The sequence below is a fragment of the Aulonocara stuartgranti genome, assembly GCF_965226115.1.
Source record: "Aulonocara stuartgranti genome assembly, chromosome: 12".
Classification (NCBI taxonomy): Eukaryota; Metazoa; Chordata; class Actinopteri; order Cichliformes; family Cichlidae; genus Aulonocara; species Aulonocara stuartgranti.
The window spans coordinates 19,456,190-19,482,981 of NC_138948.1; the positions used below are offsets into that span (position 1 = coordinate 19,456,190).

The 26,792-nt window shown below is 42.3% G+C and overlaps 1 protein-coding gene across 1 annotated transcript; it reads right to left on the bottom strand.

The window, feature by feature from the left end:
* gas2l1 (growth arrest-specific 2 like 1) lies at positions 1-26,582 on the bottom strand. Its single transcript, XM_082553843.1, has 5 exons — positions 25,235-26,582; positions 15,302-15,409; positions 7,501-7,597; positions 6,500-6,803; positions 1-4,707 (listed from the first exon to the last, which is right to left on the bottom strand). The coding sequence occupies exons 1-5, from the start codon at positions 25,934-25,936 to the stop codon at positions 2,628-2,630; spliced, it is 3,291 nt and encodes a 1,096-aa protein (XP_082409969.1). The 5' UTR covers positions 25,937-26,582; the 3' UTR covers positions 1-2,627.
* Positions 26,583-26,792: the final 210 nt, after the last annotated feature.

The following is a 26,792-nucleotide window of genomic DNA, read 5'->3' on the forward strand; positions in this document are numbered from 1 at the left end:
TAAACTTCAGAGCAAAAGATTTATTACAAGAACAATTTGACAGCATTTTCAAATTCAGGAAAAAAAAAGTGAAACATTGTAGTATTGCTATTTCATACACACAAATTCCACAATGTCAAGCAATCTGTACATTTAACCAAAGTTTTAGTGAAAATGGCATCTGATCACAAACATTCGGATTTTGCTGATTGGGGCAAAATCCAAATGTTTATGAACATTTCATAAAATCCTCTGTAGGCAGAAAGAGCGGATTAGGACAATCAATCGTTTTAAGATCGTAGAAGTCATGGCTCAGTTAGCCTGTACATTTAAAACACCAAATCGGTGTTCGAACAAGCCAAAACAAATGTAAAATAAAAAGAATTAAGAGTACATGTGTAATGTGTTTATACACGCTAAACTGCCCACCGGCTACATATTGCAATCAATGTCGCTCTAACAATACTGATACATCATGAATCATTTGTAGCAGTGAGGAGTCAACACATGATAAAATTACTGTATCTTTAAGAGATGGGACACCATATAAATAAGTTCACTTTGCCTTCAAATCACTCTCATTTTTAACTAACAACATTTCCACTGATTCTGTCTGTTGTCTCGAACTTGAGAAACAGATGTCATGTGAGCCCATGAAAGCTGATTTCATAAATAAATAAATTAGACCAGCACTACTTCCCTCTTTACTTCAAATCTGTACATATTCCCATACAGTATGTACATAAAGATATACACACTCTCCATTCCCAGGCCATGCTCTGTTAGTGTCCAGCAAAAACAATTTTATCAACATTTTCTTTTCTTTGCCTCCACATTGTGTGGAAAACAATCATCAAATATTAATATCAGTTTTTCCTTCACTCAAATTCAGAAGCTCTTGAGATTCTATGGTTTCTGCAGCCCACTAAACAGTACAACCGCTTTCCAACTTTACACCCTTCAACACATGCAAAATACCAAAAAAGCTAGTAATGCAGGCTCTGTAGCTGGAGTCTGGCTTGTTATATTGATGACGATTGTGTGAGAGCTTCACAAAGTAGACTCAGTTTCCAGTTACAGTATCCATTATTCATGCACCCCTGCACACATGCAGACACTCGAGTTAAAGCCAGTCAGTCTTCATCTATCAAACCATACCATGTCATACCAGACCATTATTGGCTCTAATCAGCACCAGGACATTTCAGTATCATATCAAGACAACATTTTCTACCACTGAATAAAACATTTCTCTCTTTTTTTTGCCACTAGATGTCACCATAAATTGCGGCATATTATTGAAATCCATCTGTTAAATAGGCGATAAACAACCGAGGGTATTCAGAAGAAATACATCATATATATGGTTTTCATTATTTGCACATCCACCTCAGGTATAACTTATAAATGAAACTGGCTGGTAATGTTTTTTTTCTCCTTCACATTCACACCCAAACTGTCCAATTATTAGAAACAGTTAAAGATGGCAATGTAGTGTTACCTAACAGATTTTAGTGATGTTTAGCTAAAAACATTCAAAAAAAATTAACCTGTGAAAAATTGTTTAAGGCAAAGGGAATTTTCAAGGCATTTTCAACACCAGTATTGCATAGCTAAGGCTGCACAGCACTGAATACAGTGAATATGTACATTAGACTGTATATTCCAAGCCTTGTCTTTACAAAATACCCACTCTCAGCATGTATTTACACATTCATTCTCTTTAGCATTTAATTCCAGAGTACAGTTTGGTCAGAGGAGGAACTCAACATTTCAAATGTCAGTGACAACTATATAAAATAATATAACCTTCCCCCATGCTCCTCATATTTTTGTTGTACACTCAATGCATTTAAATTAAACTTTTTAAAATTTTACTGCATTAAACATAATCTTAAAAACCGGTGAGACATTAAGCATTCAAACAAAAAGCATCTATCTTGTCTAGAACAGCTTATTATTATGAAAAGCTGACATTGTTAAATAATAACATGAAACAACTGTACAGAAACTGGTAGTGCGCATAATGTTCATAGAGCCAGAGATGAGTGTACCTTAGTCTATGTTACTGAATATTGTAATGTGAGTATAGTGAGTCATATATGAATGTGGACAGACTGAAAACATCACAGTCATCATGCCAGTATTTTCACTATAAGGCAAGCAGAAGTGCTATGGCAAACCACAAGAGGGAGCCAGTCTGCATGACTCAAGGACTAGTGTTTACATCAACCCCTGGCACTTTACCATGCCCCCTTGGTGAGGCACATGGCAGCACATATGCTCTCGGTTTCTATTTCTGTGTATCAACCGTGAGAATTTCACTAGTGACTTATAAATAAAAAAAAAGATTGGCAAAAGCATCCCCATGCACACATTAAAATTAAAAATTACAGTAACTTAAAGACCATTCCTTTGGTAATAAATAATTTGGCTTGAGTGCAAAAAAGCAATGTGAAGCCCTGCAGTTATTCAGGGGAGAACCTAAATGGAGAAAAAAAGGAGCGTTTGACATGCAGTGAAAACAGTCTGTCCGTAGCCCATTTTTATCTTGTTGGGTTTTTTTGTTTTTCTCTTTTTTAAACACAGTAGTTAAAATTCATGACAACAACCCCCCTCCCGTGTACTACCCACAGTTTCGTTTTGTGCTACATCCAAGCTTCAGTGTCCACGCTGCCTGACTGTGTAGGGTAGGCGCAGTCTTTGTTGCCCATGGCTGAGGAACGAGGATGAGGATGGATCATATCAGCGAAGGCCTGGTGCAGGCCCTTGCATGTGGCTTGGCGACTGGTAGGATGGGAGCTCTGAGGAGACAGCGGTGGGGTGTGGCAGGGGGAAAGAGTGTTGTTCGCCTGCAGGTCTCTGTAGCTGACGGGGGTGGGTATGCGCGAGGGGCCGTTTTCGGGCCTGTTGTCAGTGCGGGGCCTGAATCGGGTCCCCAGTTTGTGCTTAGGGATTGGGTCAAGCCTGTTTGCTCTCTTTGGCCCTTTCTTAGCCTCCAGCATTTCTCCATCAGCGTCCCCATTAGTCAAGGGCAAATTTGGTGGAGGTGACTCGGAGCGGGATTCGCTCAAGCTGAAGCACATGGAAGAGTTTTCACTTGAGGAATCCTGGAAGGAGCAGTCCTCAGAGAGGGGAAGGGGAAGAGATGATGGACAATCCTCAGAGGCTGGGAGGTCAACACTCCCGTCACCATTTTCCATGTCATAAGGTAAGTCTGGCTGGTGATTTTCCAGTGGAACATCTCCTTCAGGCTGTGTGCTCCAGCCAAGAGGACCCTGTTGATCTATCATCCCCCCTTCAGGAGGAGAACATCCATGTTCTCCATTCATATTCCCACATTGAAAAGCAGGTTGCGAGGAAATGTCATTCATCAAACTATCTGACTCTGTGTCTTGAAGGCCAGTCAAGGAAGAAGTGATTTCTCTCTCTTCCATGGAGCTGGAGATAGCTGGGAGCTTCTTGTGACCCCCTCCACACTCCCCCCAGTGTTCAGGCTCTCCTTGACTAAAGTTGTGTGGTCCCCCAAAATTGTGTCCAGAAAGTAAATTTAAGGAGTCCTCCAGTGGGAAGTGACGAGGGTTAGTTCTCTTGGATTCCCTGAGGTCAGGAAGAGTTCCCATCTTGGCCCCCACATTCAAGGAGGAGGTGGATGAGTTGGAAGAGGAATAGGCAGAGTCATTGACATTAAGATCAGTGAGTACTGCTGCCGGATGCATCCCAGCTCGCTGCAAGGTGATTCCACCAGGAGCTTTATTAGACACTGCTCTAGCCTGCTGTGTATTGGCAAGATACTCGGCCTCAAAGCTGCGATAAAGATCATGCTCCCTCTGGGGGTCTAGCGCTGGCAGCAACGGGAAGCCAAAGCCCAGCCCTTCCTCCTCGGGTTCCTGGCATTCCAGACCGGATGCGTTCTTATGGTGGCCTCTCCCAGCAGAGCGGGAGCCCTGTGAGGTCCGAGAGGAGCGAGCGGCATGATGATGAGAGTTGCGAGGAGATGAGTGTGGTGAACGTCGCCCCCCTGATGTCACAGGTGGTAACAATCTGCCTTTTCCTACGGAGGGTGAGCGAGGGGCAGGAGGCCTAGGAGTAGTTATGGTCTTCTTGCTGGGACTACTGCTATTGTTACTCTGGACCCCTTTAATAGGTGAGTTAGAGCATGAGGACGATTGCCTTTTGGAAAACCCAGCAGCCATTCTCGGAGAGGATGGGGGCAGTTGTTTGGCCCGAAGATCTTCTCGTCTCTCTGAAGGTGGAGGCTGAGGATCTCTGTAGGAGAGAGCGGGTCCTGGGCTGGCATCACTGGACCGAGTACGGCTGGTCAACTTACTCTGGCTGTGGGACCGTGGACCAAGAAGCCTCCTTGGGCCCTCGTTTCCAAGAGAGCGGCCCCTTTCTGTTCGAGGCAGCCGTACTCCTTCAGAGGAATCTTGAGGTGGGTTGGGTTTGAGTATCGGTGTGAGTGCAGAGCGTTCCCGTGACTGGCTGCGTGCACGAGGGAGTGAGGGACGCAGGGATGGGCTCTGACTTCCGGCTACAGGCCTCTCGATCATATGTTTCCCCTCTTTACGATTGACAAGCAGTACTACTTCTTCACCCGAGCGCCGTGAAGCACCCCCAAGAGACTGGCGCCCCCCGCCTCCTCCTCCTCCTCCCTTAGAGGAGGCCGTAGAGGAGTCACTGTCACCAGACAGACGTCTTGTTAGTGGTGTAATCGTCTCCTTGTTCCTGGAACATAAGCAAGAAACAGATTCATTTATATTTATAATACCTACCACATCTATAAAAGTAATATTTTCTTATTGAGTTTGTGTTCATATCCACAGGCGGTACAGTCTACACGCCTGTGGTAGTATACAACCCCCAAGACACCCCCAGATTTTCGGAGTCACCATATTCCTTTGTACCAGCATGTGACCTATAATGTGTAATATGCAGGGATTTTTGAGTATTTCCAACCTGCCGTTGGTGCACACAGACAGCGTGTCCGACCTCAGGCTCATGTGTTTCTTGGAACAGTGGGCAGTGACAGCCAGAGGGATTACAGCAAAGATGAGAACAAGTGGGGGCAGGATTAGAGGTCTCATAGTTTTTCTAGCCCAACACACACCACTGCGCTTTCCTGACCAGAACACACTCCACTGTCACGCACCAGCAGGACCATCGGGTTTAACTGTTTAATCAGCTCAAAGTTCACATTACGGGAAGGAGAAACTTAAATAGATCCCATGAGTATTGATCAACAGCATACTGCTGGTTATTTAAAGACCTAGCAAAGGCTTTGATATTTGTTTGATGGAAGATTTCAGGCATTCTTACATTTTCTATACAGCACTCAGTCTGTTTCTTAAATAATATTAATAAAGTGTATTTGCATGTTTTACTGAGCATAACTTGAATTTTCACTTAAAAAATAAAAGCAGCATGAAAAGAAAGCAGACACATTATTTATTACAACTTAAAAAGCCTATAAGACCATTTCAGCACAACAGCCCACTGTGTTCCTTTGTGATGACTTTTAATTACTGATTTAGAGAGACTTTTGGGCGTCATGCTTGACTTTTGTGGTTTTCCTTCAGAAACTATATTCAGGCTTACTAATTTATCTGCATGGAGCCCACCTGTTGACCTACTTCTCCACTTAGCTGACCAGTTGTCGAGGGATAGTTGTCAGATTAGTCTTTATCTTTGAAAGTGGACTCTCCACACACACAGAGTTAATTGAAATGAGCTGCTGCCTTGACGTCTGGTCTGAGCTATCGCTCATAACAGAAATGAGCTGGATATTGGCTTAGAGCCAAAGTAAACCACCATTCAGATCGTAATTATGTTAAACAAAGGCACCCACACACTCTGACATATTCAGAGGTATGTGGAACATTTTTCCAGCTTCATGGATTTTAGACTTAGAAGACTTAGAAGACTTTATTTTATCTATTGTCTCTATATCCATATAATAAACGCCATTGATAAAGATCTCAGTATTACCACCCTTTCTCTGATAGGGCGCTTCAGAAGTTTGTGGTTATATTTGACACTGACTTTACGGATCATCTGTTTGCCTTTATATGTAAAAAAAAAAAAAAAAAGCTGAAGCAACAGTTCCCTCAGTATCGAATCCATGATAGATGATTAGAAATCGAATTAGTAAAATGAAAGGGAATTGACAAGTCCTTAAGAGAGCTGATTAAACATTATAATCTCTACCTTGCAGCCACAAGGAGGTGCTGTAGGGTGGCTGTGTGTTACAGATTTATCAGGGCAATGTCACCTGAGATTAGAGAAATCTGCTCTGCTCTAATCTGGGGCTTTCTGGTGTATTTGTTGTGTGTATGCCACTCTTTGTGTGTGCATGTGTGTGTGTCTGTGTGTGTGTGTGCCTGTCAACAGACACAAAATCACAGGTCACAAAAATGAGTATTTCTCCCAGGCTACCCATAGCAGATTCATTTCTTATCATCGTATCACACTTACCCACACACTTGCCTGCACACTTGGGTAGACACACACACGCACTCACCTGAGAGGATTAAAGTGGCGGGGCTCTGAGCGATCTCTTGGCGGCTTTGGGAGAAGACTACGTGCTGCGCCAGAGTCGAGCTCTAAAGAGTTCTGAGGTCGGCCTGGTCGTGCAGAGGAAGATGACGAGGCACACTGAGCAGAGTGGGGCTCCAGGGACCGCCTGTCAGAAGGTTTATAGGGTGCGATGCCATCATTTCGCCAGTGTGGACCCGGGCTGGTGGAGCGGGAGGAGTGGGCGCTCGAGGACTTGCTCTGGGCTCCCTGACCTTGGCCACTAGCTTTAGCCTGATGGTAGCGGTGGGCTGTGGAGACAGATTGTCAACAAGTGGTTTGGAAAGACTTCTAACCAACATTGGCAGACAGCCTGTACAAGGATAAAAGACATCAAGTGGTCAAGAAATACACTACTGTGGCATCTAGCTCTTTATTAGCAGATAAATTACAGCAGCTGCTGCCCACAAAGATGGACTCACTAGTCGAACTAGCCAATCAGACAATGATTTGTCATGTAAAACACTTAGAACAGCTTATAACTCTATTATCTTCAGCATGGCCTCTTACTTTAGATCAGGATGTATACTCTCTCAGAGTTTTAGGCATGAACGTGTCCTAATTAAAGTAGCAAAAAAGTTCAAAGTTGCTGTACAGATGTGTTGTTGGATCATGTAGCAGACGAGTTATTAAAAAGTCAGAGCCTCGAGGTTCGGTATGACACAGACTGACTGTTGATGGGTGACATAACTATTCAAAAAATAAGTCAAACAGTAAAAATCTGATAGATGCAAAGACGAAATTTAGAATTTCTTATATCATGGTTTTATATCCGCAGGGCTTGAATGACAAATACAGTTTTTCAATGATCCACAATGTCTGCCGTAGTCGGAACACAGCAAATCAGATGTGAATCATAATCTGTAATGTATCATGATTTATGTAACCCGAGCCATGACAATAAATGTGTTTTCTAAGGGGCTAGTGGAGAATAGGAAATGACCTCACCGAAAGCAGCACAACGGCACGGGTCATGCTTGTCCAAATAGTGCTCTAATGTGTCCCAGCCCCCTCCGACACGCACCATCACATGGGTACGAAGGACCTGTAGCGGAAAAATAGGAAAAAAAAGAGACGTCAATAGAGAAAAAACATGGACATGCATATTCATACATTAAAAAAATTGCTAAACCTTTGAGTAAACTGCGCCAACACACACACGAGTAAACATATTCCACAAACAGGGCAGCTTGCTGAAGGCTGCCTGGCTGGCCCTTAGTATTACATAACCTCTAGATGTGCCCCTGCATGTGTCCCCATCTCTCCTTTCCCCACAACTCCTCTTTCTCCAGCATCACCCCCAGCTGCTGCCATTATGAGGGGTATTCATTACTATGCCAACCCACAATTAAACAAAGTACGGTAGCATAACAAAGAGCTCGAAGTGTGCTCTGGCCGCTTCTCGCTCATGCCTCTCAGCTGTCTTCCCCGTGTTTTCAGGGGGTAGCAGGGTGAATTTGCATGGAAATAACTCACCCCTGCTGTCCCCCTCTGCTGAGACTTCAGTTATCAGGGAGAGGGGCAATGAGAAGAGGGGGCCAGGAGAGCCATAACACAGAGGGGGTTGGTGGATATGTCCCTTCCTCCCCTCTATGAGGTGCACACTTCCATAGGATCAGTCTCACTCCCTCCAGGCAGAAGCTGCCTTCACCGAAGCAACACTGCTAGCTTGATGTGACAGCCCCGTGGATGCATCCCCCTACCTTGTGTTGTGTAACACAGTCTGCCAGCCACATGTTTTGAAGGCTGTAACCCTGTCTTTGAGGCCACAGAGGGCAAAGTCATAATGGCGAATCTGTGCAAGCCGGCACAGAGTTTATTTCCACCAAATCACACGTTGCACAGCATCGCATCTCCGTGTCCCTGGTCAGAGAGAGGGCACAGACATGTGCGACGAAGTCTGACGCCACCTTCTCCCCAGCACAATCCCCGCCAATCCACTACAAGTCATTTCATTGGCCTTGCTCCGCTACTACATCAAATCCATAAAAACAGCTGATCTGCTTATCTCTATCAGACGTGGAAGCATAAACTGCTTATTCTCCAATGCTTTGGCCTTATGTCAGTAACAGGTTTATGCTTTCTGTGATGCTGCGAGGCCATCGTGAGCCAGCAGTGAAAAGCAGGGTTGCGCAATGTTCTTAATATATCATCATATTCATCACTGCAGTATTAACAGTTACCAAAAAAAAGATCAAAAAGGTAGAAGGTTGAAAAAAGCGAGGGACAGACTGTTCCTGGAAATTCTGCAGAAGAAAATTTTGACTTGTTTTTAATTTACAATAATATCTCTGCTATATATTCTCTCCCTTTTTCTCTTTCTTGTTCCTTTCTTTATATAAATTTTTTGAACAGTGAAACTTTTATTCCCCTTTTTTTTTTTTTACCAACTTTTAAAACTGGGTGTTATTTTCTTAAGCATAATACATTCTTGTTTGTTAAACTGATACAGTCATGTGAACAAAGTTTTTATGGGACTCCACGCAATCCTGTGTAAAACTAACTACTTCCCATGGTTCAACAGCTTGTAGAGCGACCTTTAGCTGCAATAACTCAAAGTAATAATTTTCTTTACTGTACATTACCTCCTATTCTGAGATGAGAAACTTTCTGTCTTTTATAAAAAACATCCCAATAAAAGCATCTTGCTGATTTTACTTTGAAAACTGCACAAGCTCTCATGATGGCACCAGATATTAAAAGCCTCATGCGATAAATTTCAATTTGTACTGCAGTATAATGACTACAAAGAAAATTACTAGGGGTCTAAAAATGCTATTTGTGCTGTATTAATTTACAGGCTCTGCACAAAGCAACTTCACTGTCGTCTCCTAACAAGAGAAAGGTACTGTGTGTTTAGGATAATCCCCATTTTATCATGTGAGATGCTGAAACATGATTACAGAGATTACACATTTTGCGCAAATGCACAAACTACAGCATCACATAGTTCTTTTCATTTCACTTCTCTTTGTCTCGTTTCCATATTCAGTAAGGTTATTACGCATTTCCCCTTTAAAAAGGAATGCCGCAGAACTGCTGAGGAGTCAACTGAGGCTGAATAGATGTTTAGGGACCATGTTCCACTTTAAAAGAGCGCTCAGCTGCCAGATTTCCCAACCAACGGAGGGGTATCACCAGTAGAGAGACCCAATCCCTGTTTCTATGGCAACAGTGAACAGAGACTTCTTGTCATCATTGCGGGGGCGTGATAAACCAGCGTCTTCTTAAATCATGCTGGTGACTTAAAAAATTGAGCTCATGCTTCATTTCATCTGTTGTGAATGTATCGCCTCCCACTAGGGAGCAACCTCCCTCAAGGACAAAGATGCTTTATTGAGCCCCCCGTGTTCATACGGCTGGCTTGCTCACTCGCTTTTAGGACTTCATTCCCTGTTTTCAGCCCGAGATTCTTCTTACAGCCTCGCCAGCTGAATAGGGGTCTGTTGGCTTTCAAGGCGACTGCCCGTTTCCTCCCATCAGAAGAATAAGGGAAGCGTGTTGGGTGCACTTGTAGCTGCTTGAGCATATGTGTAATCTCTGTCATCCCCAGATAGGCGTCAGGGGGAAGGCGGAGCAGCATGCACACAGCCAATCTGACAAGTAAAAGGCTCAAAGCACACTCATGAACACACAAAGCCCATTCTCAAATTTAAATGTTACTTTAAATGGCTGCTGCAACAGGCGAACACATGCTTATGCTGATTAAACTGCTTATAAAACACGTCACACACCATCTCAAGGACTGCATTCGAATTATGTGGAGTCAATAAAGGGGAAGGTTACTGTGTGTATTTTTATCTATTTTGAGGAGGGGGAGGTCTAATATTTTGAGACGACAGTGACTTTTTTTAACTGTTCTCAGTGGCTAATAAAAGCATGTCGAGCAAGGATGTCAAACTCATTTCACATCGAATTTGCTACATTTACTACACTCCACTTTGATCTCCCCTTTCTGTCAGTCTACAGAAATGAAACTGGCAAGACTCTTCAGCCATATATTGTAAGACCTAAATGTTTAAAGTTACAGAAATCTATAAGTTAAGTTTGTCCTGCTTTGCATTTTACAAAGCCATCCAGTGGGCCAGATTGGACTCTTTACCGGGTTGATTCTGGCCCCCAGGCCTTAAGTTTGACATCCCTTATTTTGAGGATAAAATTTCAGTTTTCATCCCATGAATTATTAATTATTTCAAACAAGCTAAAAATCAATAAAGGTTTTCAGAAGCATGAATTTAATAACTTCAACATGGTGATTCAATTTTATATCCCACTATAAGTTTTTTGAAAGAGTTGAATAAAAAGGTTAGACTACATCAATGACTTAACCCAGGGATACTCCAGGGAATACTCATGCAGTAGACATCGGGTGCTATTACAGCTCAACTAATCCGAAAAAACCCTCAAATTACATTTGAAAATTACAATTTTAGCAATCTGACAACATTTTTTTAAAAAAAGCGACTTAACTAACGGATGAGCAGAAGGCAGAAATCAAAAAAGTGCACCGATGATATTATTAGATAAAAGCACAGATAAATATTTGAATTATTTTTAAATAACATAAAGGATAAACCGTACTCAGACATAATAAACGTCAGCAGTTACTGAAAGTGCTCATGTCACGCTCCCTGTCATTCATTAGTCAGTCAGACCTCTCAGGTGATCAGGGGCAGATCTTTTAACTCTTCCTAGAATTAAACGTAAGTGTAGCGACGGTGCTTCTGTTTACCGAGGTTATGGTTTCGGAACAAGCTGACTGCTGACCTGAGATCAGTTACATCTGTGTATACAGTTAAAAACAGACTAAAAATCTTGTTAACTACACAGGCCTACACTTGGGTTCTTTTGTGTTAAGCATATTTAGTTTGCTTGTAATGAAATGCACAATATAAATAAAACTGCCATTCTTTAGTTTTTATTCGTTTCTTCCCGAGCCTTTTGCATGTGTCTGCCATCACGTTTAGTGCTACTCATCGTATTTCATTGTTACTTCTATCTTTTGGTTATTTCCTTTTTTAATCTGAATGTTAGTTTTCTCATTTGTCTCGTTCAGCTCTCACTTCATGTTTTTGCCTCGATCTCATTACTGTCACCTGTGTCTGCTTGTTTTGCATCCGTGTCTTATCACCAGTCAAATAATGTCTATAGATTCCTCTGTTAAAATGCCATTAAACTCACATTTATAATCTGACAGTGTATTAGTAATAGCCTCTAATGGCAGTTTCCTCCTTTATAACCACTAATTAATTGCATATATGTGTATACTGACCCACGCAACTAATGACAAAATGTTAATGTTGGAGATTCAGAAGCAAAGGGTAAAGCCGTGGCTGATTAATCTGTAACACTGCATTTGTATGTACTCCATGACTTCTCCATAGCATTCCTTCTGGTGCACCTGTTTTGGATTACCTTTTTGGACCTCACAGATTTTCAGATTCTTTGTCAGTGAATAAATGCTTTTTGCTTCCATGTCCTGGACTTGGGTCCTTTTCCCAGTGACACGTGGATGAATGGTTTCAATACTAGGCCAACAGCTATGCAGAAATGGTAGAAAGGAGAGTGTCCTACCCACAACTGATGGTTATGGTTAGCTGAATGTAATCACAAAGTGTTTTTTGTGTCTTCACATGAAGACTAATGAACCCATTTATCCTTCATATCTACCAGAGCTGCAGGGATTGAAAAAGGTTGGAAATGATATTTTTGAAAAATGCTATATAAAAATTTAAATCTTCAAACAAAAATGCTGGAAAATTGATTATTGATGCTGAGTCCACATATCTGGAAATGGAAGCTTGCTTATTGTAGCAGCCAGGGAGCTCTGATTGCTGCAGACATGTAAATAAACCCAGAAACACCCCCATGGTACAACCACGCCTCATTCCCCCTTGTTCCAGGAATGGACTGGTGCCGTCTTGTCTTCCATAAAGCTGCCCTCCGTTTGTCTTCTCCGTAACTGTCCTGTCAAACTGAGAGCTGGAGCCGTTTTACGGATGTTGTTGAATGTGTAAACCGGATGAGTGAGGTGTAGCTGTATGTGGGTGTTTCTGAGTGTGCGATCGGTGCGTTACTCCTGGCTGTCACAATGACTAACGTACATCACACAATTTGTTTTTCAAACATGTGTCACATTTCATTATATAAGTTGACGGTGTTGGCTTTTTTTCTAGGCCAAGGAGAATGCCCACAGAGCACAATTACAACACTGAGAAGAGCCTTGTAAAACACTGACGAGTCAACCCATTTTTAAACACAACAGCTCAGTTTTGTAGTCCCGGATCTGCATTGATTTTTCCTTTTGGTGTAGGACTGGCCTAACCTGTATGTGGGAAAGCAACTACAAACCTCACAGTCTCTAAATTAAGGACACATTACACACAACACATTTGAAAGATGTTTTTTTTTTTTTTATCTATAACTCAATATGTATAAAAAAAATTCTCAATTTCTTAAACAAAGATAATTTTACCAAAAATGTAATCATATATTTTACATTACATCTCCTAGTGTGGGCCAAGTGGTGGTTCTAAAAGTGAAAAAAAATAAATACTGGCATTAGAGCAGTCAGGCACGCCTACAGCAAACCCGGAAAGCCGTTCAAAGAGTCCATTATCAGGCTGTGGTACATGTTAGGTAAGTGACACCAAATCAATCTTTGGTATCAGACGACCTTCCTGCACTGTCCTCTGAGGCCTGGTGTGGGTTTAGTGGCAGCTTTTGAACTGAAAACGAGACCAACAGTCCAAGAGAAACAGGCTACAGCCAAGATAAGGAAAACTCAGGAAGTGACCTAAACCTCTATTTGTGTCTGGATGGAAAAAGTACAATCCTGGGAGTGGGCCAGATGAAGGCAGTTCATAAACACTCAAGAGAGAGAGAGAGAGAGAAATCATAGTACTGTTCCAGTTTAATTCAGCCAAACAGCTGAGGGATTTCTGCTGGGATATTATCTTGCTCTTCATGAACCAACAAATGATCCCATATGGTGCTACCATAAGGCTCCATGTAATTGCTGTATGCCCGCTGTGCTATGTGCCAAATATACACGCACATGTGACAAAATAAAGGAAAAGCCAACAGGTGACTTAGTAAGATGTTGGACCATCACATGCATGCTACATGAACAGCTTCAATGCATCACTTGCATTATTTCTCCAAATCTATAGCACAGGAGAAACAGGAGCAGCGCCATTCTTCCAAAAGTTTGCGCCCTCGTTATGTCTTTTGATGACGTTGCTGTCTTGCCCTCCCCAGCAGAACAGAGCTCTCCGAATGTTAGAGGTCCAGGGTTCAGGTTTTTCTTTTAATTTGTCCCACATCTCTATAGTATGTGGTCGTATTGTCAGCTGAAACAAATATGAATATATACTATTCTTCCCTGCAGCTTACCCCTATGTTATAAGCTCCTCCCACTAGCAGGGGCACAGACATGTAGGCGCTGACATTTCGTTTCACAGAGAAATCCAAACATCCCAGGAGAAACTCCAACCCTTAACCCATTTAACTGCTGCATATTATTCCCTTCACGGAGTTTTTCATTCTTTACACCACAAACCTGAATCAGACCATTTCTATAACAAAAGTGATGGTTCCAGAAATATTAGGAGACAGATATTAAATCAGATTCACTCGTATGCCGATGGAGGCATTTACTTAGCTTTTGCTAAACACCAACATACCTGTGTACACCTTTCTGAATGTTTTCAAACATTACTAAATCAGCCAGTGGCCTACATGTCCAAATGACCATTAGACTGCAATATATGGCATCTCCAGCTATTATATGTCATGTCACTGCACATATCATAAACCTAATTTAATCTAATGGATTCTTACATACTTCTGTTAGGCCTACTTAGCTAAGCTACTGTAATTATAGTGTTATAGTTGGCTGCTGAATGTGAGCACAAATAAAGTTTGGATGCTCACTGAAATTTTCATCATTATTTTTAATAATAATAATTAAGGTATTAATCCTTAATAATAATTAAGGATTATTAAGGTAATTATACTATTTACAGTTTTTCTGGTGTGATGTGGTGATCTGGTCTGATCTCTAAGGTTCAAAACAGGACTGTGCTGTAAGCAGGTTAAGTAGTTAATATCAGTCCTATAAACTCCATTCTTATATCTATGCATCAGTGAGCAAGAAGATGAATACAGCATGCTAAGAAACGACAGGTGGCGAGCGTTTTTTTATTAAATGTTATATACTAAAGGATCAATGGCTACCCAAACTGTTGTGGACAGTCGTCGGCTTATTTATGTGTTTAAAAAAGGCAAAACAAAGAGATAGGAAAGGATGGATGGGGACAGGAAGGGGGCCCACAGAGGCTGCTTATGTACAGACCCCAGAATTCTGAGATAAGCTCCTGGGAAGAGCAGAAATGTTGAGGGCAATCCTTTGTAGGACAGGATCTGTGCACAATTATGTAAAACTTGGTTGATCACAGTAGTTTTTGTTTGCCTAAGTGTGTTTTTAATAAAATGGCATTCAAATGAACAACTGTCTAACAAACATTAAATTAACATAAAGGTAAAAGGAGTAGTAAGTCATTAGGTTTGAGTACTTGTGATGTTTTTGACTTTCAAAAGTGCCCTCTCAACATTTTTTACATTCTCATGACAAAACTAGTAATGTGGGTATTCTTACACAACAATAAGTAAAATGAAAGCATACAAAGATGTGTATCACAGTGACAAATATCTGATGATGCTAGGGTTTATCTTGGCGATGACTTACTCTGATAAAGATCAGTGCGCTGGAGTCCCCCACTTTGTACTTCCCCTCTGACACCTTGATCATAGGAAACTGAGCTGGACAGGAACACTGCCCCAAAATCTCCCGAACCTGTAAAGGACAAAAACAAAGGATTTTTTTTAGATTTTAGATTATTTATTCTTTGGGCACTTTAACATTTATTCAACAGGACACCAGGGAGCAACTGCGGGGCATGATCAAACCCAGGCCAGGTGAGCTACAGCAGCAAAAACAAAGCATTTTTAACATTCAGATGAGCCACACATGATGTTGGATACCTAAGAGGAAGCTGATAATGATCCTTTCCTGTTTTTACCAACATGACATCATGATTAGTCACAAACTTGCAACAATGACCAACGCGCTGCTGAATGTGAGTGTTATGTGTCAAAAGCACAAAGCCTCTGTTTTACGTTATGAGAAATGAGCAGTCTTCCTAAGTAGACGAGTGTGTTGGAGTGTGTGTGTGTCATCTTCCTGCCAAAATATTCTCTCCAACCCCCCCACTGGGTGATCAAGCACCGCGCCCCGCTGTCTCACCACAATAAAAGCCTTTTCTCACCTCGTCTTTTCAGAACATTTGGTCATTAAGTTCACCGCTAAATGTCACAAAAAAACCAAGAAAAACACAAACACAAAATACACACTGGATGTGCAAATTAATACTCTCCCTTTCTGGCTCTCTTGGCTTTTTACATGACCGTGTTTGTCTCTGTGACATCATCAACTAGAGGGAAGAAAAGAGCACGGAAACCAGACTAGTGGCGATGATGTCAGCAGGCCGGTGCTGCCAGATGGGGTTTGAATCGAGAGAGTCAGAGCCGGTGCCCTTGCTGTGGTTACGGGTGCTTATTAGGCAAGCAGAGTCAGACACAACTGCAGGGTGGAGTGAGATCGCTCGCTTTGTTGCGCAGGCCTGCCGCTCTTGCTGGATTGGACAACTTTGATGTTTTTCTTGGCGTCTCCGTCAGACAAAGGCGTGTGCGCACTTGTCGCGCAGCAGGGAGAGAAAGTAAAGCTGCAAAGTGGACCGAGGAGAGCACAGAAGCAGGATGAAGGATGAATAACTGCTTCATAGGTGTAAAAACAAGGGGAGGGATGCATGTAGATATTAATCTGATCAAATACCTGATTGTAGCTTCTCCGCTTTAGCTGTTTACTGCACCTTTCATGCTATCCGCAGGGCTCAAGGGATATTGCTTGTTTGTGTATGTGTGTGTGTGCTCGCTCTACCTACCGCATAACCGGTATGGTGTATTCAGAGGATTAAGGTGTCACCTTGTTATTTTCTTGAAATAGCACCCTTCTTCTATCCCGTGCTAATTAAAGAGGGAGGCCTCAGAGCTAAGCCTCACATCTCACCTGCGCCTCTGTTCTGCCTCTCACCTGTTTGTATCGAGGCTCCTTTACTTCTTCTTACTTCTCTCGTCTGCTTTGTTGTAGATCAGCCTCTATTTTTAGCCCGTGCACTGCCTGACCAGACCTATATTTATCTTCTTTTTTTTTTGGTTTTGCTTACATTTCTACAGCTGCTTGCTGCTTCTCTTTTGTCCGCCCAGTCACCCACTCTTTCATTCTGTCAGTAGGTGGACTAGGCCTATCTGGAAAAACCCTAGTCTGTGTGTTAATGGAAAGACTGCTATGGCAACAGACGCACACATAGCATTACCCTTCCCTTTCTGACCATACAGTTTCCCTTCTTTTTTTTTCACCGCAGCCATAGTAAAGTCTCTCTCCCTTGGTCCTGTTCAGATTAGGTTTTCCTCTTAACGTGTCACATTGAGCACTGAGCAGGATGTACATTTGAAGTGTTTTTTAATAGTAACCCATTCAAAGAGCAGCCCTTGCATTTAAAGTATTTAGTCAGTGGATTCTTTGCTGTGAAATACTTGCACTTCCCATGTCTTCGCTGTGTCAACAATGACAGATAAACTGAAACTAAAACACGCACGGACACAGGCATGCACTGCATATGGTGGGGGGTGGGGGTGAGATGAAAAGGGAGGCGAGAGATGGGGTCACGCGGGAAACATGCGGAAGTGGAGCTGGAACACTGGGGAAGAATTGGGGGAGAAATTATGGATGCCTGCTGGTCTCACGAGAGACGCTTCCAGCGAGAGCTGCAGATGTTTGAGAAGGAAGAGAGAGAAAAAAAAGGAAGATGAGGGAACAATTCACAGCATGCCCCAATACTGGAAATCTCCTGCATCTATCTTAAGATAGGAATGCAGAGATGGTTTTGCAAGAAGACAAAAAAGAATATTTTCAAGAAGGTTTTGTGATGCTTCCTTTGAACTGAAAAGCTGTATTTGTTTCTCTGAGGAATTTAACATTAAGATCACGTGTTCTTTTTAACAATCCCACAGCACAGATCTTGTCCTATCTGCGCAGTATGAGTCAACAGTGTCCTCAGTCCTTTCCTTCCTGACCTGCAAACACTGCAAGGCCAACTCATAGAAAAGGATGAACAGAGGAAATGGGAGCGGAGGAGTTAAAGATGTCTCGGTTTTGTTTTCTGTGCATATTCTGTGCTGATTTCAAATAAAGACAAGTGTGCAACGCTGAGACTTGACTTTGCATCTGAACAAAATGTCATCATCACAAAGGAATGTCCAGGGTTTCCAGTTTTTTTTCTACTATTTGTTGCTGTATGGTTTGAAGCCAGTGGTTGTTATGCAAACACACAAACACCAGGTTTGATTTTTTTTCTTTCTGGTTTTGTGGCTCAGGGTTTTATTCAGATGTACTCTCAGATCCATTTGAATAATGGTCTGCTCCCTTCATGAGTCAACACCCACGTATGGCCACACATTTCACCAAACATAGGTGTGCTGGCTCCTGTAAGTGGCCCCTTTTATGAGTATAAAGGGACGGATACTCATTGCTAAATTCCAACAATAAAAAGTGAACATTACAACTCACTTCCCAGGAATTTCTTTCTACAGGGCGTTTCTAGATTTCGACTTTTGAGCCCTCGGTGATACAAAAGCGTTAATAAAAGAGCATGTGGCTCCGAGGTGATGTTTCCAAATGACAGAACAAGACTCTTCTCTTAGCTTATCTGCATGCCCCGAAGCCTGGAAGCTTCCCGGGATGAAACAAGCATGCCGTCAGATAAGAGACAAGAAAACTAGGCCACAAGAGGCTCCTGCTGTGTAAGGGAGATTTTTTGGAACTTGAAGGGTTATTGCTTCACCACCCATAAGCAAGCGCTTCAAACCTTATCCACCTATTAAACCGCTGCCCCGACAGCCTGTATAAATGACTTGTCCGTGGACAACCACGCTTTCTCATAAACTGGGAACAGCTTTCGCACAAACGATCTCGTTAAAACAACACGGGGGTGGAGGGAGGTGATGAATGGCTAAATGAATGATAATTATGTTTTCTAATTATGTTGGACCTGTAGCCCAGGGGAATGAACTAAAAGAGTGTTCAGACACAGTTAGTCTCCTGGAGTAAGAGCCTAGCCTAACCAGCAGAGAGAAGAAATGGAAAAACAGTTGGATGAGTGCCCTGGGGTCAGATAGGTCACCTAATGCCCTTACATGGGGAGGAGAAAAGGAATAAACACATTTACAATCATTCTGAAGGCAGCAGTCTGCTGTGCTGTTGAGGGAAAGTGCATATACACACACAGGCTTTAATACCGTTTTGCCGTGAGGGTAAATAAATGCAACACATTCTAGCAAAACCTTTAAACCCACTCAGAAACATTTGTATTTTCTACTGCTCCTCCGTTACATCTGTTACCATTAGAAGCACTATTATGTTGGAAAATATCATAAATCTACATGTAATTTTCGTTCCATCTCAGGCTCACAAAAACAGTCTTGCTCTTCTACTAATTTCTTTGTTTATTGTCTAGTATTTACTATGTTTTTAACTTACTCGTTTACTGATGTGTTTGTTTATTTATTTCTCAGTCTTGAGTTGTACATCACTTATCTTCCTTGTGGAAAATAACTGATAATGACGCAGGGCGGTACCGCAGAGTGGACACTTGCATCCGGGGAGGAACTTAGGGGATGGGACTGGAAGTGCGGCACCACTGAGGTCTGATTGCTGATAAGCTCGCCTACAATTAGGAGTGTTTTTTATCTCTGACCTGCAGTGCCACGATTTCTTATTTCCTTGCGTATTTGTCAGATTTCTGTGTTTCATTTTACAATTAGACAAAGATAAATGATATTTTTAGAACAATTTCATTTATTGAGGGGAAAAGGTTATCATAACCTGTCAGGCCCTGTGTGAAAAAGTAATCCCCACAAAAAATATTCTGTAGACTGACAAGACCAAAGGTTTTTTTTAGAAGGTTTGTGTTTCCTTAAATTTGGTTTAAAACATCTGTTTAAAAAGAACTTCATACTAACAGTCAAACACGGTCGTGGCAGTGTGGTGGTGCATCGTAGTCAAAGTCCGGACTTAAATCAGATTGGCATACGGTACTTTAGCGTGCCAGTATCAACGTGTCTAAAGATACCATTTCAAAGTTCTTAGTTCTTTGCTAAGTTGTCTGTTATGTGTAGACACAACACTGGTTCATCATTTAAGTTTTTATGCTTTAACTATTTATAGGTCAGTGTTAGAAGTTTGGCTTCCTGGTAGCACAACATTAAAGTTTCATACAGTACTGTATTCTGTCAAAAGCAGCATTAAAACAACAACTCTGGAACAAAGTGGGAAAGTAAGCATGCAAAACTATAGGCAGCAGCTAGTTGGCTTAGCTTAGTGCCCTGGTTAAAAGCATTTCCACCTCATAAACATGGTGGATTTGTTTGTTAATCTTTATGAAACAGAACTGGAAATATGTGCTTAACATATAATGTTTTAATTGGTGAGCTCCTAAGATCTCAGTAGATGTTTTTTGCTGTTTTATACTGTACTGTATGTTTGCCCAGAGGTGAAAGTGTAATCATACCTGCTACAGGATAGCTATCATTTACTGCTTTAAGGAAATCGTGCTCTGTAAATCAATGCCTTTTTTTTGGCCACATGACAAGCACCCACTTAGGCTGAAGCAATATAAGAGTCTGATGGGCATCATGTGATCTAAGAGCAATAACACCATTATTCAGCTGCTCCAGTCAAAGAGCAATATCATCATTCAGTGCATGAAAATGAATTATCCGGCCAAGGTTGGGCTGATTTGCTGGTTTGTCTCGATGAAGATCAACAACACTCAGCGCTCTCCTTGTGGCAGGCAAGGTTAGAGGAATTTATGTTTAATCCCCACCTGAGACCAGCTTGTAGAGGCTGCAGGCGGGTGCAGAAAATAACCAGCGAATCACTGTTCATACAGACAGAAAGAGGCAGATCAGACGGACACCCAGTTAAGCGATAAACATGCAAACGATCAGCTGATAGCATCAAGTACAACAATAAAGACATAAAGTGGGCATTATGCAAAACTGAGGACTCAGCTGTTCCATGTGCACCGGGCTGTCTGGAAAATAGCGATGAGAAACGAGATGGCGGCAAGTATTACTGTGCCAAATAACCTCTGATAACAGCGCACCCCTTTAAAAGCAAAGTCCACTCAGCAAAGAAAGGAGAAAGAGTGAAGGGTGTTTCGCTCTCTCGGCAAAGCATCTGAGTGTGACCCGATGCAAAGCATGACCTACTTTTCCATTTCACCCTCTCTACTGTAGCTCTCCCTCCCAGAGCCACATCCATTCTAGTCAGGTTTAACGGAGTGTACAGTGAAGTCACTCTAGGCACATTTTCTATCATGCCCCCCCCCCCTTGTATACCGCGAATGCACGAATGAGACCATAAGGTTAACGGAGCAGTGTCCATGCATGTAGTCATAACACACACGTTATGTCTTTATCACCCTCCCCCTTTGCCCTGCTGATGTTTCCATCCAAAGATCAAGATGTCAGCCTTTGATTACCTCACTGCCAACAGTAGCTATTCATTTCCTCCTTCCATGCACCCAATGAGACATACGGATCCACTCTTTGCTTCATCATCTCCAGTAGGGACAGATGTGGGGGGATGGGTTGCGAGGGCTCAGTGTAAAAACTGAACGAAGACTGAATGTTGAAGCCCGGGGTGTGAAAAGAAATGAACCAGTTTATATGAGTAAGCAAAAAGAAGCAAAGATGTGGAGTGAATGGAAAAAATCTTTTGTTTCTAAGCTCAATCAATGTGCAACTGCTTAGGTAGCGTAAACAATGCATGTTAGCATCCATAATTTGTAATGATTTGGAATCAACAGATTGCAGTTTGTATAGCTACAACAAGCATATTTTACTATTCAGACATGCAAATACTCGCGTATGAAAAACACCTGGGAGGAGATTTTACTGAAAGACTGTCATCCTATAAATATTTAGGCATTTGGTTGGATGACAGACTTTCCTTTAAAGTGCATATTGGGCACTTTGTGAAAAGTAGAAGGTTAGATTGGGTTTTTATTATTAAAATCTGGACAATTTTAATTTATCAGTTGGCAAAAAAAAACTTCTACAGGTGACATTCTTAAATGTCGTTGATTATGGTGGCATCTGCACGCTGCTTACGTTTCATTGTCTAGACTCGCAGCTTTTTTTAAGTGTCATATCAAATTTGTTGTCGCTGTGTACTTTATAATCTGGTTTCTTGGCCTTCGCTAGTTTTAAAGAGACAACTTCACTGTTATATTTTTATGTACAGCTTCCTTTTATATCTGTGTAAACCCTCAACATCTTCAAACAGCTGCTATGATTTGTGGTGCTCTACTTGGCTATTTTGCATCTTGGTCAGAGCGCATTAAAGCCGAATGCTTTCGTCTCCCTGGAAGAATTCAGAGCTCTCATAAAGACTTCTGTAGCTGAAGTGTGTAACTGCTACTCAGAACCTGGACCTTGAATTTGTATTGTTTTGACTCTGACTTGTTTTATCTTCTTTTATGTAATTTTCGATGTTTAAGTTGTAACGCTGTGATGGTGTGCCTACTTGACCAGGTCTCTCCTGAAAAAGGAAATGTTAATCTCAAGAGACTACCTGGTTAAAAAAAAACATTAAATAAAATAAATAAGAAAAAAGCACAGAGACCTGGAAAAGAGACTAAATGATATCTGTGAGGGTACAATGTGTGTTTTGGGGTTTTTTTTGCCTCAGCCAATCAATGTCTTTTTCATAATCCCTGTATGATGATGATAGGACAGAAAAGCCCCTAATGCAAAGGATAAACAGTACGTGTGGGTATATTCAGCTCATCTGTGTGAGCCAGCTGCTGTCTGAACATCTTTGGGACTGAGAGGAGGAACATTTATTGCACTCAGAAGTCTTAGTCAGTTACTTCCCCAACATCAAAGTGGAGCACTGGAGCATCAGCCGGAACCTTAACATTGACAGATTAGTGGCAGACTCTGTTGGAGAGGGTGTGTTGAAACCAGGAATGTCAACAGCTTATGCCTATTGTATAGAGCATGTAGTTGATGTGACACATCAACTGTCTGCACTGCGAGTCATTTGTTTACTGAGTCACTTTATTCTTGCATAAGCCAAGTAGTCAGGGACAAATTACAACTTCTGTGACACTTCTGTGATTGCTGAAGAGCCACAGAGGGAGCTGTAGTTTGAGTTATCGTGGCCTGTCTGTATACTTTAACTAATTAGAATAACGACATGTAATCCTATTACCACCACACTTGCTTTGTCTCAGTAATAGGATTAAGTTGATTGACTAACCACTAAACAATGTGTTGAAGAACATCCATACATGCATACTTTTTCTTAACTGCTTATCCCACAGGACCGTATAATTTGAGCCTATGCCAACTGATACTGGGCGAGAGACGTGCTCCATCACAGACACAGAGAGTCATCCACACCAACACTGTGTGGTACTGTGGCAGGGTATTTCTCTGTTTCTTAGCTCAGAGACTTTATATGAAAGTGTGATCTATTCTTTCATAATTGAACAATAAATAAATATCCTGTATCCCAGTCTCATGTGAAGCTGCCTTACAATAAACATTTCTTCATAGATATAAAGCGCAGCTCCAATTTCCTGCTTTTAATTGAAAGTATTACGGGTAAACATGAAAAGATGATATCCTGACTTTAATCAGTGATTGTGCGTGGGTATTAGCTCCTTCCACTACCTCACATTAATAATATTTTCTATAAGAATACATAGAAGCTAAATGGACGCTGAACGCTCACATTACCAGGATCTTTCATGACATAAGAGGCTGATAATTAATTGATGATATTTTATCAATAATGCTACTGGGTATGCATAGGAAAGCGGTTTGTGGAGAGGTTGATAAATTATGTATTTATTTATTTGTAATGTAGAAACAAAATTAAGTCAATGTGAATTTAGATTCATCTCTTGTAAATACAAAAGTATCCTGGTGGATAAACTTGTGACTGTGCTTATAGAGGGAGAAGAGGTCTTGAGCCTTGCAGCTAGAACTGGGTAGCAGATATTGATCAAACTATGTAGATGATAATGTGGGTTTTATTTCCTGGTAAAGACCCTGTGTCAGAGTGCAGGAAATAAAGAGGTATTCAGTGGAAATATATATTACACATAGTCTGCCACCAACAGCTGATGTAATTAGACAGGATCTGTTACTAAATACAACTCAGCAGACAATATACAACATGCTTGATGATAGTGTACTATTTTAATGTTGCAGCCTGTGGTCTAAGTGCCCTGATCAATTTTTTTAAGAGGATGGAGAGTTTATTCATCACACAGATGATAACAGATAATTCCATCCCTAAACCAGTCAAAAACAGTCAAATCTGTGTCTCGATCACAGCCGAGGGATGCTGTCAGTGTAAAACACGGCAAAACGGAAAAATGGGGATGAGCATCTGTAACTTTCCTGTGATGATTCTCTCCCAAAAATGTAGCTCGCTTGTATAACCCTCAGTCATATGAGCGAGGGATAAGGACAGCGCACATCTTCCTCCACGTGCTCTCTTGTTCTTTGGAGGTCACACACTAAAAATGGCTCTGCATGAGTGTGGCTGCTGACTGTCTCCCCTCCTCCCTCTCTGGTGTCCCTCACATTTTTGGTGTCAAAGACAGACATCAACATGACAATATTACAGCTACCCCCTACTCACAACCTAACAAGCGTGCGTTGTGCTGGGCTGTGCTCATTAGCTTTGCGCTGGTAAGATCTTTGCCTCCATCACATGTTCATGTGCAGCATGCTCTGTCAAAGGTCAACCAGTTCAGCACAATGAATGACAAGAGTTAATGGTTTGACTGCAGAGAAGAGAGAGTGTTTCAGAAGCAAAACTGCCCAGAGGGACATTCCCGGCATCTTGATTGAGCAGATACAGAAATGCCACATAATCAGGAAGCTTGTGATATTGTGTTGATGTCAAGCTAAATGAAAGAAAGAAGTAATACTAAGTCTCAGGGAATTTCTTGAGATGCAGGACCGGTATTTCCAGAAGAATGCAGCCGATTTGACCTGTGACTTTTCAACGCTTTCCTGTAGGAGAGGGCAAGGCACACAGGCCCTCCAGAATTGAAGGAATTTAACAGCACGTCTTAAAACAAACCCAGATGTTTGCACGCACCCCCCCCCCACAGGTGATCTATCAGGCTCCTGTGTTCTTTATATCACTGACATGGTACTTTCAGAGCAAGTATTTCACTTTTGGCACATTTTTGTGTTTTACTGTGGGAGAAAATGGGTCTTCTGTGAGCTGTTAGACGCTGTTTTAGCACCAGTCAAAACAGACCGGTTGATATTTGCTGTAGACCGAGGCCACGTGATGGAAAACCTCTATTATACATTTATACCGGTAATAGGAATAAAGCTTTCCTGCAAATCCACTTCCACACTTAAGACTGAACAGCGTGGGAATTGAGCAGAGGGATCATTAGGCTGCACTTAACCTTCCTCATAAAGCAGTTATGACACATTTTGGGTTTTCATTTGTTAAACTCACCAGTTCATCCAGATTTCGCATGTCACATAAAACTCTCTTCTGCTGCCAGATGAAGGGCTCTGGATCTGGCTCCTCTTCATCCTCCACACTCTTACTGCTTTCCTTCCGGCTGAAACACCTGCTGGGCGAGCTCTGCTTAGCTGGCTCCCCTTCATCGATCCGCAGGCTCTCCTGGTCCCGGATCTCCTCTTCGATCTCTTCCTCCAGCTGGATCAGCATGGGGGCCAGCATACCGAACTTGGACCCACGTCGCGCCACCTCAAGGAGACACAGAACGAAATTCTTCTCGTTGCATTTCTCCACCAAGTCGTTGGTCTCGAACATGAGGACGTCTTTGATCCAGAGCTCCTGCCTGCACCAGGTGATGAAGTTGGACACGTTGTCCCGCGCTACAAACGAGCCGGGGACAACATTGCGAAACTGGAAGCCGACATCTTTAGATGGCAGCTTCATTGCCTGTGCAGCTTCGGGATACTCCAGCTGAAACTCGTGCGCGGCGCGGTTCACGTTGTTGGCGTGCCGACAGAGGACACAGCCCGTCGCCAGCCCTTCCATAAAGGTGTCCGCAGTGATATCCAGATCATACAGGGTGTTAAGCCATTCAGCCAGATCCTCCTTCATGGCATACAGGTATTCCTCGCTGGATTTAAAGGGCCGGATACTCTTGGATGCGGCGGATTGGATGTTGCTCTGATCAGCCATATTGTCGGATTATGTATCAATTAAGTCTACTTGATAATTCCCGATAGTCTCATTGCACAGCTGCGCTCCGAAGCCTCACGCGCAAAGAAGAGCAAAACAACCGCGTGAACGCACCCACGCCGACGTGCCATGAAAGCTCCTTGAAGCCAGGCTTTGTATCGTCACGAGCACATCGGGATGCGGAGCGGCCGTGGCGCATGGATGCGTTTTCCGGATATCTGCGGAATTTGTTTCCTTTAACGAACGCATCGCCAAGTCCCGCGCGAGACCACCAGTTAATCCAGACTGTGGCCGGTGGGTCCTCGCGCCCACAGAAACCCACGTGTCGCCATATCAGTGTGCGAGGCGGTCAGCCGGAGCAGAGTGAAATGAAACGCACTCCGCAGCGCGCAGTCCTCGACTCATTTCACTGCGAACAGGCTCGGCCCATGATGCGCCGCCTCTTGCGCTGAATATGTTGACCTGCTGTGGCTCAGACCAGCACAGCGACTCGGTGGCACATCCCATTATGAGGGATAAACGGAAGAGAGGAAAACTTAACCCCCTGTTTCCCTCAGTGCTGTTTAACAGTAAAGGAAATCAGTGGTGTAGTCTAAGTAGGCTACTCTGTCGGTTTATTTCCACGCCACTCTCGACTTCTGCTCGTCTGCTTCACGGCCTTTATGGAATAACTTCAATATGAATAATAATAAAATGTTTGTTTGTTTGTTTTTTAATCAAATTAAACCAACCAGTAAGATAAAATAATGCAAATATAAGTCTCATTATTGAAGTGGCAGAAAAAAATATGTTTTTCTTTTACAAACCAATTATTACTGGAACTATTAATTATCCATGATAAAAAAAATAAAATGAA